The sequence below is a fragment of the Erythrolamprus reginae genome, chromosome 1 (assembly GCF_031021105.1).
Source record: "Erythrolamprus reginae isolate rEryReg1 chromosome 1, rEryReg1.hap1, whole genome shotgun sequence".
NCBI lineage: Eukaryota > Metazoa > Chordata > Lepidosauria > Squamata > Dipsadidae > Erythrolamprus > Erythrolamprus reginae.
Window position 1 is genome coordinate 131,723,607 of NC_091950.1, and position 17,619 is coordinate 131,741,225.

Below are 17,619 nucleotides of genomic sequence, written 5' to 3' on the forward strand. Positions count from 1 at the left end.
GGGGGGGGGGGGAATCCCTCTTTTAGATTCTCACAAGTGAGCAAAATTTTGCTGATGACAAACAATTACAGGAAGTCTAATCAGCTTCCTTCCCAGGACATTCTACTCAAGATCATCGATTTCTTGCTGCTAATGTTGATGAGGAGAAATAAGTGAGAGTGCATGCCTTGGTTTTGCGATAGCTTAATTGATATTTTTTTAATTCCACATTACCCTCAGCACCTGTTAAACAGGAGCACTTTTACATATTTAATATATCGAAGAGAAGAATATACACGGGGTGCAATTAAAACATTTATTTTAATATCTAAAATAGGTATTTAAACATTTACTTTAAAACATGAGTGCCATTGCATGGCTTCATCATCAGCAGAATAAGTCATCTCAACTTAAGCTCAGACAAAATGGAGATAGATATAGATAGATAGATAGATAGATAGATAGATAGATAGATAGATAGATAGATAGACAGACCGACCGACTGACGGACAGATAGACAGACAGACAGACAGATATAGATATAGATATAGATATAGATATAGACATAGATATAGATATAGATATAGATATTCAGAAGTCCTAATAGTTAAAAGATTTCATGAGACCACGGCAATAGACCAAATGATTTACCTCCCCATGATTTCTTCCTGTATTGCTGTAATGTGAAAATGTGGGCTAGCAAATTAAACCAACAACTTAACTCTCTTCTCTGTACAATGATCTTTTTACAGTAGCAAAACTGATAAGCATTTTATGGTGTCTTTCTTCTCCACCTCAAATGTAGAGTATACTGAAAAGGCCATTTTGCAAGTTTAAGCATATGGTGAGTATTTTTATTCCTAACTTCAGGGCCTCGTATTTTATAAAGTTACCACCCACCATATCTCCGCTTAAACCTCTATCAGGAATTTCCTAAGGAATTCTCATCTTTCTCATCAAACTGTTTATGCACCTAAAGTAGATTAAATGAATGTTTGTTTTAAAAATGAAAATATCTGATTTTTCTGAATCTTTTTATCACAGAAGTCAAATTATTAATAAATAAAAACAACAACAACAAACAAATAAACAAACTATCATACACAGACTAAAATGTATTCAACTTTTTAGAATAATATGGCCAACCATCATTTTGTTTCATTTGATTTATTAAGGAAAAAGATAAATCCATAGAGTTGTTAGAATTTGTACCTGAAGTAGTACTTTCTGGGGAAGTGGTGTTATTAAATACAAAGACAGTAGTAGTGGGAATACTCGTAGGGGTTGTGAAACATGGAAAGATATTCCTCTCAATTGTGCCATTTTGACTGCAAACTGCAGTGATGCACCCTCCAATGCCATCAGTCGTATTGTAAATGATCTCGCCAGGTCTGCTTATCTTTCCTTCATAGATACAGTAGCACTCTGTCATTCAAAAAAAAAAATCAATTAGTTATTAAGGTGGTTTCAATTCTCCCAATAGCTGATTCAAATAATCAAAACCCACATCAAATTCACACAGTCTGCTTACCATTTTCATCGTATCTGCAGTCCTCTTTACTGTCCATTGAACAATAACTGTAAGGAAACAAATGAGCACAAATTGGAAGGCTGCTCACCATTTTAAAAAGCACAACAGGTTAAAACAAATGCACTTATGTATAATTGAAAAAGAATCATGCAGAAACCAGCACATTATTACAAGTAGATCCAATTCATTGTATGGAAACATCCTGATAACATTTCTGGAAAAATAAAAAAGCTTCCTGGCAAATTCAGAACTTATAAACAGATCAACCATTTTCTTTGGAAAATTCTTATTTTTCCTTTAACTGCTGTTCTGTTCGGGTCGTATGTGACCCGAAGCCAAGTTTGAGTCCCTGTAAAAAATTTTCCCTGCATATCTGAAACTTGAAATTCCATGTAGTTTCATCATTTCAGGGGTTCTCTCTATGAGAATTTTTTTGGGGGGGTGGGGGGCTTAGTTTTTGCTGGGCAAAAAAAGTAACAAATCTTATGTTCCTGGGTCACCCTGACCCGGACCGAAAACTCTTCATTTGCAGTGCTTATGTTTGGTCTTTTTGAAAGCTTTTTTCACTTGGAAAGTAGTCTGAACATTTCTGCACACAATGATATGAAAATTGAAATGAAAAAAGTAAATCTTATTGGTTTATTTTGCGGATATAATGCACCCCCCCCCGTTTTTGTGAAATTTTTTTCAATTTATGGATAGTTTTGCTTGCAAAATGCATTCTATTTTACTAAAGTTGGTGTGGGATTGGTAGCTTGAACATTTCTGAATATAAGAAAAATATAAAGGAACTGAAAAAAATGATTCTTATTGGTTTTTTAACATCAGAAATAAGGCCTCCCCCCCCCCTTGGCTGCTTGCAACCATTTTCACTTTTTATTTTTTTATGCTCCAAATCCGAAATATTCTTTAAAATCTTAGGCATTCATTTACTCAATTTAACAATGCTGATCATCAAAAAATATTTTTGGGGTGGTGGCTAATTGTTTTCTGGGCAAAAAAAAATCATAACTTTGAATCTGTTTCTGTTCGTATGTGACCGGACCAAAAATATTTTTTTTAGGTACTTGAATTTAATCTTTTTGAAAACTTTTTCAACTGGAAAACTAGTTTGAACATTTATGAACATAATGATATGAAAATTGAACTGGAAAAATTGAGACTTATATTTTTATTTTGATCAAAAAGCCCCTCCCCCCATCCTTTTTTAATTTCGTGTCAATTTCTATTTTTTAAGGCTACAAATCCCTAAGGAATTTTCCCCCAAAAGGTTTGATATACTAAATTGAACATTTCTGAATATAAGAAAAATATAAATGAACTGAAAAAAATGGTTCTTATTGGTTTATTTTTGCCACAAAAGGGCCACCCCCCCCTCGGCCTTGCTGTGTGCCATTATTGTCACTGTTTATACATATTTGTCTAGAAATATTTGGAATATCCTTTTGAAAATCAACCACATTGTAGCCAGAGAACTAATTTTATGAAACAAATCCATTTTACTAAAAAAAAGTATGTAAGTTTGAAATTAACAGCATAATTTTTATATAAATTGAAATAATTGAGGCATACTTTATGTGCAAAATAAACCAATATGCATCAATTTTTCCAGTTCAATTTTCATATCATTATGTTCAGAAATGTTCAAGCTACCAATCCCACACCAACTTTAGTAAAATAGAATGTATTTTGCTAGCAAAACTATCCATAAAGTGAAGACTATTTTAAAAAAACGGGGGGGGGGCGTGCATTTCATCAACAAAATAAACCAATATGCATCAATTTTTCCAGTTCAATTTTCATATCATTATGTTCAGAAATGTTCAAGCTACCAATCCCATACCAACTTTAGTAAAATAGAATGCATTTTGCAAGCAATACTATCCATAAATTGAAAAAAATTTCACAAAAACAGGGGGGGCGTGCATTATATCCGCAAAATAAACCAATAAGATTTACTTTTTTCATTTCAATTTTCATATCATTGTGTGCAGAAATGTTCAGACTACTTTCCAAGTGAAAAAAGCTTTCAAAAAGACCAAACATAAGCACTGCAAATGAAGAGTTTTCGGTCCGGGTCAGGGTGACCCGGGAACATAAGATTTGTTACTTTTCTTAAACAGAACAGGAGGGTTAAATAAAATCAAAGGAGTAATAAAATTATGTATTTATAAATATTTTCCTTTGAATATTTTTTTCCTTTCCATAAAATTAAGCTTTATTGATTATTTTTTTCAAAATGTCTCTCCTCACAAGAATTGGGAGTTGTGTTCAGACTATCTTGTGGAGCAAAATAGTTGTGTGTCAATAAATAAATAGGTAAATGTCATTGTTCATTGAAATGTTTTGAGCAAACTCTTAATCCACGCTGGGGTGAGATGAATACAGAGCAGAGTATATTAAGATTATGGCATTTTTTCCCAAGAAATTGATTCTCAGAAGAGTATTTCAGAATGTTGCCTGCTAATTTTTGCTCCTATTTTATAAAACATAATGCTATTTCAGGTAAGGCCTCTGACAGATCTTTAACTTATGTGGAGGCTTCAATTGGTACAGAATGCAGTGGTATGAGCAGTTAAGGCCTACTGTCAAAAGAACTCACACTGCAACTCTGTTCTGTGAGCTCCTTTGGTTGTCAGTTTGCTCCCAGGTCCAACTCAAGCTGCTGGTTTTAACATTTAACACTCTTCGTGGCATAGGATGATGGTATCAGAAAGACTGCCTCTCTCCATTTATATTAGCCCAACCAATCAGATCTTGCAAAGAAGTGATACTTTAGATACTCAGTTAGAGATCTACACTTGGTGAGTCCCAGGAGAGGTGCCTTCTCTACTGTGGCACTTGATTAATGAGTATTCTTCCCCTCCACTCCCAAATTAGACTGGCCCCACCCCTTTTGATGCCCTGGGAGGCCCTCAGAACTTGATCATGTGACTAGGCCTGGGGTTGCCACAAAACAGATTTGTCTAGGTCAGGGGTAGGCAAAGTTAGCTCTTCTATGACTTGTGGACTTCAACTCCCAGAATTCCTAAGCTAGCATGATTGCCTCAGGAATTCTGGGAGCTGAAGTCCACATGTCATGGAAGAGACAAGTTTGCCTACCCCTGGTCTAGGTGAATACTGTTAAGGAAGCCATTTTTTTAAATCCTCCCTTTATTTCTGGTTGTATTTTGGGGATTTAGAGTACATTGCCATGGGTTTTTTTAAAAAATATTTGTATTCACTATTTTTACACTTCTTGATTTATCCATTGTATCTCACCCAGAGTCACCTGTGATGAAATGGGTAGTTGTATAAATTTGAATAAATAAATAAACTTCACAATCCTGGCACTTTAAGCACAAGTCTTACCATGATTGACAGCTCTTTTCGGAAGGCAATTTTTCTCCTGGTTTATAATAGTTTCCTTTATCATCAAAGCAGCCACAATTATCAAGGGAGACACATTCCATCTCATCTTCATTAAAGTAGGGTTTATCATCTGGACACTTTGGATAGCATCCTATAGTAAGAAAGAGAACTTAATGTAAGCTTTTCACCAGATAAAATGAGCAAAGTACTCAATAAAATAGAAATATGTGAGGGATTTTAACAAAATCTAATCTTCAAAGCTTGATAGAAAGAAGAGCAATTACTGTAGTTCCAAGCATTTTTCAAAATTAGGCTTAAAAATAAGTATTATGCAGGCAGATCAGATAAGAGTGGTTTTTCTTCTTTGAGAAATAACCGCTTCTTTTTCAGTTCAAACCTACTATTTGCTATTATCTTTCATTTGTTAGCATGTGCAAAACTGCATGCATCCATAGCATTAAACTTGAATTATTGAGAATTGAACAAATCAATTTTCATAAATTTAACACTGTATATAAAACAGTTATTGGAAAAATATATCCTCACTTCTTAAATAAGTCTTGAACAGTTCCTACTATAGTAATTAGAAGAATTGATGCAATTTTCAGTTTGTAATGATGGATCAAAGATAAGATGCATAAATACTGTACCTTCCAAGTCATATAATTCAAGTGAACAATTGTGTGGATTCCTACAGGTCTTCATGCAAGAAGAACCACAAGGTTGATAGTGCCATTCACACGCTCCCTTTTTATTGTAATAATCACAGAATAAAGCTAGAAGGAAACAAAGAGTTCAAGTGAAATGTGTTTGTTTTACAAGAGGTATCCCTTTTAATATTTTTGATATGATGTTATTACGTTTCCTTACTTGAGAACATCATAAAATAAAGACCTATCTTGGGAACCTAATACTACGAGAGGACATCTCCTATTGCTTCATATGGGATTGTTTTGGAGAAACTCCAACTAAAATCAGTGGCAGCTACTTCTGGGAGATGGGTATTTAAGCAATATAGTAATATATACAGAATCTGATACACAGGAGCAATTTGTAAGCTAAAAATTGCTTAAATCTTTTGGGTATCCCTTAAATCTTATGAGATGTCAGAGTTCCCACTGAACGCATTGTCCCATGGACAGCAACAGGACCATAGACTGAAAGTGATAGTGGGGGCAGAGGAAATTCAACTCCATTATACACTGACTGGAACAATTACAGCTTTTTCTGTTTCCACATGTTCTTCTGCATTTTCTGTTCTTGTATCACCTTATTCATATGTCATAGGTATATCTTCCCTAGCAATCTAGCAAGGCTTTCTTATTTTAAGGATAAATCTGTCCATAGCCATTCTAATCATGTAGCAACATCATGGTTTAATAAATCTCAACCTCAACTTAAAGTAATTCGAAATGTTTAGGGACTCCTTCCACAAACTTGCATATGGACGTATGAATTCATTTCCTGTTATTTTCATAGAGATATCTCATTTCCATTTTCTCAGTTGGGCTGAGATGAAGACATAGGTTTGGAGTAATGATGTGAAATATTAAATGTACCCATCAGCCCAGAGTGCTTTTTACAACATTTGCATGCAACCTAAATCCAATGGTGATGATTTTGTACTATTAAAAATCCTGTTTACTGTGGTCCCGAGAAATGAACAAATTGTAACTATTATCTACTATTGTCTATTATCCCCACCTCCTTCTTTTTCCCTGGGAAGGGTACTCACGACAAATGGATGGAGTTCTCCAAGAGATGCATTCACCAGCCTCCTGACATGCCTGTGCATATGCAGCTACAGCTGTACAGAAGCATTCACAGTCTCCTCCAGTGTCGCAAGCACAGGCATCAGACACACAAGCTTCGTAATATTTAGTTGGTTCAACCTAGTAGGAAAATAATGAAGCTAATTTAACCTGTGCCTTAGTTTTGGTAGGTGAGTTTGATAAAGCATGGGGAGATATTTCTCCCAATTGCTATTCTTATATTTCTGATCAAATCCTTCTGGAGAACTTACAGTGTTGATCAGTATTCTTTCCTTCCTTTATACGGTACCATTTGTTGCAGTAACAACTGCATACACAAAGCAATTTGTTTCAGTTATGAAAGCAATAGTTTTAGATTGTAACTGGTAGACGTAAAACAGTTATGAATCATCTGTCATTAGCAACAGATTTTGCAATGCAATTTGCAATGAAACAAAATCTATTACGGAACAATTCAGATCCAACAATTTTTAGACATGTTACTATCAAGGATACCAAGCCAATCCGCAGTGGCTTGATTTTCTCTTTTAGAAATAATTGACTTAATTGTCCATTTAAATGGTTGCAGTGACCAAGGCAATGTACACATTGTAAAAATGGAGATAGTGTCCTTAGTAATGTAATGTATTGCTACTTAGTCATAAAAGGATTAAAGGTTAGGTTATGACAAAAATATACTTAGGGGATTTAGCCTCAGTTTAGAGCAAGATTATGTATTGATTAGATCCACCATTAATGCTTCATATTACAGAGCATCCAGAAATGTGTTTCAGTTATTAATATTCCCAAATGCTTTGGGCAGATGTAACTTAGGACTAATTTAAAAGGAATATAGACATTCTTGTGGAGAGCTTAAACATTACTGAAAGGTTCTGAAAGCAAGACACATGATATCCACTTTATATTATACCACTATTAGTAGTGTTGGGCGAACCAAACTTGCATAGTTTGGGTCTGTGCCGAACTTTGTGGGGTTCGGCATACTGAACCTGAACCTGGACTTTTTAAAAAGTCCATGTTCAGGTTTAGCGTTTGATCGAACACCGTGGTGGGTGGGAGGGGGAGGGGGGAGAGCTCTGAGGTTCAAGCTCTGACTCGGCTTGTGGGGGGCAGTAGGGGTGACTCCAGACCCAGAACCTGACCTCCCCCCCAGCACTTCGCCTCCTGCCAGGCAAGAGATCTTGGGAGGCAGGTTCTGAAAAGAGAGAGAACTATGGGCAGGGGGTTTTCTGCGGCTCCTGGCCATCGGCCGTTTGATGGAGCCTGACCCCCCCCCCCAGTGCTTCAGGATCCCGGGCGGCAGCTTCAAGTGGGTGGTGGGTGAGAGGGGGAGGTGGGGAGGGCTATGACTCAGAGCCCTCCCCGCCTCCCCCTCCCAGCCATCGCCCGCTTGAAGCTGCCCACCAGGATCCTCAGAAACTGGCCCGGCAGAACCTGCCTCCCAAACCCTCTTGCCCGGCGGGCGGCAAAGCGCTGGGGGGGGGGAGGTGTCAGGCTCCATCAAGTGGGCAATGGCCGGGAGCCGCCAAAATGAGAGAGAATTAGGGGCAGGGATTTTTGGTGGCTCCCGACCATCACCCAATTTATGGAGCATGACCCATTTGATGGAGCATTTGATGGAGCTTCGCCTCCCGCCGGGCCACAGGTGTTTGTTTTGGGGTTCGGTTTCGGCAAACCTACCCAAACTCCGACAGCAAGTTTGCCCAAATCCGCCAAACCCGAACTTCAACGGGTTCGCCCAACACTATCTATTAGCAATCACATGTAATTCCCCATCCGGCTACCATGTTTGAGAGGACAGAATTGGTAGTAAAATGATTCCTAGTTACAAAAGAATCCTTCGCTGAGAATTACAAAATATTGAAATAAGTTTAATGGAATGATAGTATCTCCTTACAGTTGCTTGGTATGTGGCTGTTACATCTTCATATAAACACATGCATACAATATTGTTGTATGCATACAATATTGTTAATATACAGCTAGACCTTGACTTATGAACACATTTGAGGCCAAGATTTTGTTGCTAAACAAGGTAGTTGTTAAGTGAGTTTTGCCTCATTTTATGATCTTTCTTGCGATAGTTATTAACAGAATCACTGCAGTTGCTAAGTAAATCATGTAGTCATTACAGTGAATCTGGCTTCACTCATTTTGATTTTTCCATGTCAGAAGCAAGCTGGGAAGATTACAAATGACCACATGATCCTGGAACAGTGCAACAGCCAAAAATACATGCTAGTTGTCAAGCTCCCATATATTTACGAGGTGACCATGCAGATGCTACAATGGTCATAAGTGTGAAAATTGGACATAAGTCATTTTTTTTGCAGTGATATTATAACTTTGGTCACTAAACAAATGATCTATAAAGTCTTCTGAAATGGATCTGTTCATACCTGAGGATGGCAGAGGGCAAATGTCTTGCTTGTAATGATGCTACACTGCCTCTGTGCCCAGGAACTCCTGTAGGGATTTGCAGAACATGGATCCCTGGTGCTTGGGACATCTGGACAAGTGGGAGAAACTTTCCAGCTGTTACCAAATTCCAGGACATCTCCTACTACAGACTGGCTCCTGGTGGTGAAATCATTGATGTCATTGCCATCATAGTTTCCACAAAGGCCACAGACCTCACCCTGCACAGAGAAAAGTACAAACAAATTGAAAGCTGGACAGAGATAGTTTTAGCTTTAGATATCTAAACGCATTAATCCTGAAGAATATGCATTCCTCAGAGACCTTTAAGTTTATTTCTCACACATAGCCTGAACTCATGTACTCAAAGCTGTGTATGTTAAAGACAAACCCAAGTCTAGAAATGTTTAATGTAGATTCATGAAACGATTAAGGATCCATGAAACCAATACATTTTTAATTACACTAAAACAGCACTGTGTCTTATAGCAATGAAATAGACATGCCTATCTCTCCCTAAACCCAATTTATTCTAAAATTAATCTAAAAATTGATTTTGTTTTCTTCAAACCATAACATGGTTTTCCTTCTGAGAATGTATTTCTCAAAAGCTGCTTGAGTTCCTCAAACTATTAAATAATCTATTGCTGTATATTTTACTCTGTGAACATTGTTGCATGAAATAAAAAGTTCTTTTCAGTGGATTGCTCAAAGTGAAAGAAATCCAAAAATTTTAAATTACATTTTCTACAACATTGTGTGTGCATATACTTGTGTACCATACATTGAATAGCCCAGCTTTGAAAAGTTATCTTTGAATGGAATATCCCTAACAGAACTGAAAAGGTTATGTTTCACAGAATGAGCAGGTAGGTCTTTCTTTATGCAAAAGGTTTGGTTACATTGAGCTTGTGCTGAGATTGGACACAGCGCTATGATTTATTTTATTATTTATTTGTTTTTATTAATTGGATTTATATGCCACCCTTCTTAATATTTACTGTATTTTTCGAGGTATAAGATGCACCTTTTTACCCCAAAAGGTGCTTAAAAATTTGGGTGTGTCTTATATACTGAATGTTGCTAAGGCCACCTGGCAGCTCAGACTGGGGATGGGTAGGCTACTGGTCATAGCATCAGCAGCAAAGCATTGCTTTCCAGACAAGGCGGGTGCATTGCCTGAGTTAGCTGATCCTGGTGGCGGCAGTGGCAGCAATGACTGCTCCCTTCGAGGAGCAGCAGTACCAGGAATGCAATGCTCAAGCCCACCCCGCCACCGGTGCCGAATTGCAAGGCTAAAGAGGTTGGCGAACAGGGTCTGAAGGGGCAGAGGCGTCATCCACACTAGCGTCATGTTGTTGGATGGTGGGCTCAGACTGGGTGAGCTGCTGTGGCCGGGGGCGTGGATGTGACATTATTGGTGCTGCTGCTCCTCGAAGGGAAGCCGCCAGAGGAAGCGGCTGTGACCGGGGCTAAGACTTGTCTTAAAGCTGTCACGTTTGAAGACCCCTGAGTTAGGGGTTAGGATTGCAAGGGTCTTCAAACCTGGCAAGTTTAAGGCTTGTGGACTTCAACTCCCATGACTGGTGGAGGAATTCTGGGAGTTAAAGTCCACAAGTCTTGAAGCTGTCAAGTTTGAAGTTTGGTTTTAAAAAGTATACATGGTTGTAAAAAGTATTCTGCTACACTGGTATTTTATTAAACAATATAATACTACACCATTTGGTTCAGAATACTTTTTTCCTTATTTTCCTCCTCTAAAATCTAGGTGTATCTTATACACCGGTGCGTCTTATACACCGAAAAATATGGTAAGCCAACGTCAGCAACCAGGATTTAGAATTTTTGTTTTCAAGCACTTCTTTCAACAGATGTCTCTAGCTATTGGCTATGATAATTGGGAGATTTTGAGAATTCTCATCCCAACCTATTTGGAAGGGAGGTTGTGCAAAGCTGATTTAAAATTAACCAAATCACAATGTCAATCATAGTTTGTCTACTATTGTCATGTCATTGTAAGTGTTGGTCCAGAACTAGAGAAGCTGAAGTTCATTCCTATATTCAGACATATATGGTCACTGAATGTAATTTTATTTTCTGCTCATCCAATCTCAGGATAGTCACTGGGTAAAAAGCAAAGGGCGAGTGCTCTGTATTCTACTTTGATCTTCTGGAAACAGAAATGAAAGGTTTTGAATTTCTTTCAACCATATGGAACTTGGTTTCCCAACCTTGCCAATTTTCAAGTCTATAGACTTCAGATCCCAGACTTCCATAGTAATATGGCTATCAATGAAAATTCTGGGAGTTGAAGTTCACTCACCTGGAAGCTGCCAAAGATGTGAAACATTGGCAAGAAAATTAGATAAAGGAGTATGTGAGTTCTATGCAGTGAAGGTCTACCAAAATTTTTACTACCACACTGTGGGCGTGGCTTATGCAGGATACACTGCATTTTCATTCAACATCTTTCAATGCAAATTGGGTGCTCTGGGCTGGAGCTCCATTTTTGCCACCCCACTGCATTCCCCCCCCAAATCCGGGCAGTAGCCCACCCCTGGTTCTATGCTTGTTCACAGTTCTTTGAACCATATTTCATTGAACTATAGTTCAGTGTGATCTCCAAGTTTTTGTTACAGTATATGCTGGTAATCAATTCAAGGGATTCACCTTTAGTTATTCTCAGAATTCATCAGGAATTATAAAAATGTCTATATAAATACCAATGTTAAATTGGGCCAGTCCACCCAAATAATACCTGGCCAGTGACTTATCCCTGGCCCGTTTTGAGGCAGGGCCAGGGAGACACGGCCGCCATCTTGGAAGGCCAAGATCTCGCGAGAATTCGCGAGATCTCCGTCAATTTCGGGTGGCTTCGGCCTACCCGATGATGCTGTACAGGGCGGAGCCTGCCAGCCCTATAAAAGGGCTGAGCAGGCTCCAGGGCCTCCTTTTCGCCCTGGACAGCTTGCAAAGCGAACACCCACCCGCCCTCCCTATCTTTCAGTGTGCTGACGAGGGTCGCCCTTATGGAGGCTGAATAGGAATTTTTGGCGGTCACAGCATTTTCTGCGACCGTTTTTTCACCTATTCCACACTACGATTGTGGATAGGCGGTTAGGGGGTGCTTCGCCCCTGTTAGGCTAATTGGCTTACCTTTGGTCATTTGGGTAGGCAGGTTAGGGGCGGAAAACTGGGTGGTGGTTTAGCAACTGCGTGTTCTCCGTTGGGCATCTTTGGGGATGATTGACAGGTTCTCTCAAAAGGCTCATGGTTTAAGCGTCCTGAGCAATTGGGGGGGACCTGTCTTTGGGTCCTGCCCATTTTCCTTCCCCTTGTTGGGGTTAGAAGGCGGGACCTCCCACATGCAGGTGCATGGCAGTGACTCAGGTGAGGGCATGGCCCCTCACCTGGATCAGCATGGAGCTATGCCCATAAGTCGCCCCGGAAGTTTTTCTGATGTCATTTTCCATCCCGGAAGCAATTGTTTGACCCTGCGGGTCCTTGTTAGGGTTATAGTTAATTATGCTAATTTATTTAAATAAATTATGTAAATTTAATTAATAAAAATGACCCAGTTTTAAATCCAGCTCTTGCGTCCATGTCATTACTCCGCCTCTGCTGCAAATCATTTGCAGTAGTTCTGAAATGCAAATGTTTATCTATAGCCAATCATGTGTTCGTACAATGCAAAAATGTCAATTAAGAATGTTAGCTATAAAAAGGCCAACAGAGAATTGTCATTCATAATGACTTTGTTTATTGTTCTGCATAATATAATGTCAGAACATTGTCTTGCCCTTTGCGTTTTACAAGACAATTTCTTCACTGTTATCAATGGTTCTAGTAACCAAAATCATGCTAAATTGACTATAATGTGGAACCATAATAAGATCCATTTAATAAACCAACTATTTAAATGTGCACATTTAACTCTTAATCACTGTTCTTCATTGACTGTATCACTATATTATGAATGTATCATTCATTCTCTAACAATTTTTCAATGCAATTCTTCAGAAATGAATAGAACTATTCAGTTTCTATTTTGCATTCACACCTCACCTTAAATTCTGCTCCAAGTTTAATGAACACACTGGTTTTCTTATCCCATATCACGGTCACAGCTCCACTAAAAATTTCAATCACCATGTAGATGCCCATATATTGGATCTTGAATGGCACTTTGTCTTCACTAAGAAGTCTCTGTATCACCTCAAATTTTCCATCTGTAAGTACTAACTCATAGCTCTAAATGATAAAATACAACAATATAAATATTTTAACTTACATCAATCAATTGAGAGCCAGTTTGGTCTGGTGGTTAAGACATCAGACTAGAAACCAGGAGACCAGGAGATCTAATCCTATCCTAGGTATGAAGACAGTTGGGTAACCTTGAGCCAATCGCTTTCTCTCATCCATAGAACTACTTCCTAAAAACTTTGCCAAAAAAACTGCAGGAATTTTTCTGGGCAGCCATCAGGAGTCAACATTGATTAAAGACACCCCAACACAGAAACCATTCACACCCCTGTCAATGTCATTACTTCTAATAATTTCAGCTGGAGATTTCCATTATTGGCAAGTTCTGCACTGGCATTTGGATATTTTCGCAAATATGCTATTTGCTATGCTATTTCAAGATTTCCAATTATTGTGTCAAGATTCCATATTACAGATTTTGTTGCTTTGTCTGTACTACACGTTTTGTTCATACTAAAGGTCATAATGTTTTTACCTTCTGCTAAGTTACTTACCCCAGCAAACACCTTAATGGCTTTTGAGCAGGTAGTCCCTGTAGAACCACAGGGGATATTTTCTGTGATAACCCGGAAAGTTTCTACATTTGCCTTATTTTTACTGCACTGATTCTGCAAACAAACAAACAAACAAACAAACAAACAAACAAACAAACAAACAAACAAACAGCATTAAGCTTTTATGAACACAAATACAGAGAATCAAGTCTAAAAAATTATGAATTTATGATAGTAGAAATTAATTGAGAAAAAAGTTTAATACCTGGACCAGTGTGTATTCACATGCTCCATTGAAGGCGTATCGTTTGTCGTCAAAGGTGATATAATGACCATCTCCATAAACTGAGCAAGTTTCCAGACAAGATTTATTAGAGCATATCCACTTTCGGTCCTTGCATGTGCTAGGTAGCCAAACACATACTAGATATTAATAGGTGTGCACTATAGATGCAATCCGCTTTATATCAGCCATCAATTTATACATACCAAGTATTACATTTATCTTTGATAGTTTCTCCTGGTTTGTATGTGGCTTCATTGTGAACACATGGACATTCTTCTGCAGGTATACATTTGCCTGTACCATCAGACACTAGCTGATCAGGACATACACAACCAGATACACACTGTGCGCTGTACTGCAATAATAGAGGATTAACAGAGTGTTACCTGACAAAACTGTACACCATTTCTAACATATCATACAAAGGAAAAATGATTTCAAATTGGCACCAGTTCTTCCTATTTTTAATCTGTACACTGGTGTTTCAATTTCCCTCTGCTCAAGGAATTTTGATAAAGTAATAGCTTTAGCACTTATATTTATATACTTCACAGTGTTTTACAGCCCTCTCAAAATCAGTATATTGTCCCAAATGATCTGGGTTCTCATTTTACCAACTTAGGAAGGATGGAAGATTTGAGTTAATCTTGAGCCTGGTGAAATTCGAATTGCTAAATTGCAGGCAGCCAGCAGTCAGCAGAAATAGTTTGCAGTACTACATTCTAACCAGTGATGGGCTACCAAAATTTTTACTACCGCGCTGTGGGCGTGGCTTATGCATTTTGTTTCAACATCTTTCAGTGCAAATTGGGTGCTCTGGGGTGGAGCTCTGAATTTTGCTACTGGAGCTGCGTTCCTGACCGTTCCCATAGGAGCCCATCACTGATTCTAACCACTGTGTTATCACAGCTCTTCATGGATATGAAGAGGTCTTCCTGAATTTTTATTTTTATGCATCTCTGGACAGTGACTTGGCACAAGCTTAATAACTTTAATGAATCAAAAATAAAAGTATGCAGAATCATAAATAAACCATGCTTCTTAAACAGGTTTACGGTATCATAAGAATATGTTCTCCTTTCTCCCAGAAAGATCTGAGAAGACTTTTTGGTACTTCATTAACCACCATCTCTTGTGACTTATCAGACTGATTTCTATTTGGAAACATCTTTCTCAAGTGATAGGAAGATAATGTGCCAAGTTGTGTTGGCAGTTTTGGAGACAGAAAGACAATTTTCATTATTGTCAATTACCTGCTGGCAGACAGCTTCATATATTTAACTCAATTGATGACAATTTCAGTTATTAATATGCTGTTTATTTATTAAATTTCTATTCTGCATTTTCACTAAGAAACCCCCCCACACACAAGCTGAAAAAGCTATTAAACTCAGACCCACTCATAATTAGCCATACTTACACATGTCATATCAAGTGTCTGGCAGCTCTTCTGACACTCAGTTCCATGAGCATTAGCTGTGGCATTATTACAGTCAAAATAGACCATAGGAGCATCACAATCTAGAAGGAAAAAAATTATGTTAGAGATTTTATTTTGGTAATTACACAATTTATATTATGCCAAATTTTAGATTTTATGCCTACAACTAAGATGGGACTCCATGTTAGGAGAATCACAATCTTGTTTTATTCAGGTTGGGTGTTCCCCTAAGATGGAAAATGTTTCTTAATTATCATAAAATTAATGTTCAGCATTCATTCATTCATTCATTCATTCATTCATTCATTCATTCATTCATTCAATTTCTATGTTGCCCAACTCCCTAAGGACTCTAGGTGGCTCTCAGCAAAAATATAAAACATCAATAATAGTACAAAACCTCTAAAACAGTTTAAAAACAATTTACAATGCAAACAGTTAACCCCCCGCATACCATTTATGGTCAGATCTCGCTGGTTACCACCCTAAGATCAACAGCATGAGGCCTGTCAGAAAAGCCAGGTCTTTACTGCTTTCCAGAAGGCCTGGAATTGATCAGGTTTTCAATTTGCTTGTGAAGTTTAGTTTAGTTTGGTGATTGTGCCCACCACAATATGAGCACATGTTATATGTTGTGTGTGTGTTTTATATTATAAAAATCAATAAAAATATTAATAAGAAAGAGTTTAGTTTAGTTTAATTGGATTTGTATGCTGCCCCTCTCCGAGGACTCGGGGTGGTTCACAGCATATACAAGACACAATAGTACAATTAATCCAATTAATATACATTGAAATAATCTTTAAAAATTCTAACTTAAAAACTTCCATTAACATTCGTTAAATAAATCATACTAAAAACATTCGTTGGTCAGGGGGAAGATCTAGTAACCCCAGGCCTGGTGACAAAGATGAGTTTTTAAACTCTTTCGGAAGGCAAGGAGGGTGGGGGCAGTGCGAATCTCCGGATGGAGCTGATTCCAGAGGGCCAGGCCCCCTACAGAGAAGGCTCTTTCCCTAGGTCCTGCCAGTCAACATTGTTTGGTTGACAGGACCTAAGGAGACTAACTCTGTGGGACCTCACCGGTCGCTGGAATTCGGGCAGCAGAAGGTGGTCTCAGAGATAGTCTGGTCCTATGCCATGTAGGGCTTTATAGGTCATAACTAACACTTTGAATTGTGTCCGGAAACAGATCGGCAGCCAATGCAGTCTGTGGAGTGATGACGAGATATGGGCATGTCTTGGAAGGCCCAAAACCACTTGTGTGGCTGCATTTTGGACGATCTGAAATTTCTGAACACTCTTCAAGAGAGAGAATTGCACTAGTCAAACTTTGAGGTGACAGGGGCATGAGTGACTGTGAGCAAAGACTTCCTGTCCAAATAGGGCCGCAAATGGTGCACCAGGTGGACCTGGGCAAATGTCCCCCTTGCCACAGCCGAAAGATGGCATTCTAAAGTCAGCTGTGGATTGAGGAGGACGCCCAAGTTGCAAACCCTCTCTGAGGGGGTCAATAATCCCCCGCCCAGGGTAATGGATGGACAGATGGACATGTCCTTGGGAGGCAGTATCCACAGCCACTCCGTCTTGTCTGGATTGAATCTGAGCCGGTTGGCACCCATCCAGATCCTGACAGCCTACAGATACTTGCACCTCACTTCCATTGTTTCTCTGAGTGAACACGGGGTAGAAATGTACAGCTGAGTATCATCAGCGTACTGATGGTAACTCACCCCATGCCCTTGGATGATCTCACCCAACGGTTTCATATAGATATTAAAGTATATAATTTAAATCCATGTGAATATTCATACTTCAGTTTTAGGAACAGTGGTTGGATTGTGGACATTCAGTGGCTGCCCTCCTTCCCTTAAAACCTCCTCAGTACCCCAATTGTATTTTGGAGGGTTGAGGATACCCTAAAACAGAATTCTGCAGGATGCAGAGGAATGAAAAAAATCAGTTGCACATTTCTCGGCTGCCAGAATAACTTGAGCCAATAACTTTGCTCAGGGAATTCTCCTCTTGTAGGGATTGCATTAGATCTAATTCAGTCTTTATTTCTAGTTTAGCCAACTGGG

General features: G+C 38.5%; 1 protein-coding gene across 1 annotated transcript in view; it reads right to left on the reverse strand.

Moving 5' to 3' along the window:
* The window catches only part of LOC139174659 (mucin-5AC-like), a 95,664-nt gene that overhangs the window by 41,853 nt on the left and 36,192 nt on the right, over positions 1 to 17,619 (reverse strand). Inside the window, exons 20-30 of the mRNA XM_070765157.1 lie at positions 15,518 to 15,618; positions 14,301 to 14,452; positions 14,077 to 14,215; positions 13,812 to 13,925; positions 13,117 to 13,302; positions 9,033 to 9,272; positions 6,597 to 6,753; positions 5,512 to 5,637; positions 4,862 to 5,012; positions 1,511 to 1,557; positions 1,192 to 1,404 (exon numbers count right to left, since the gene is read on the reverse strand). Of these exons, the coding sequence (XP_070621258.1) occupies positions 1,192 to 1,404; positions 1,511 to 1,557; positions 4,862 to 5,012; positions 5,512 to 5,637; positions 6,597 to 6,753; positions 9,033 to 9,272; positions 13,117 to 13,302; positions 13,812 to 13,925; positions 14,077 to 14,215; positions 14,301 to 14,452; positions 15,518 to 15,618 (1,626 nt within the window). The remainder of the gene's footprint in view (positions 1 to 1,191; positions 1,405 to 1,510; positions 1,558 to 4,861; positions 5,013 to 5,511; positions 5,638 to 6,596; positions 6,754 to 9,032; positions 9,273 to 13,116; positions 13,303 to 13,811; positions 13,926 to 14,076; positions 14,216 to 14,300; positions 14,453 to 15,517; positions 15,619 to 17,619) is intronic.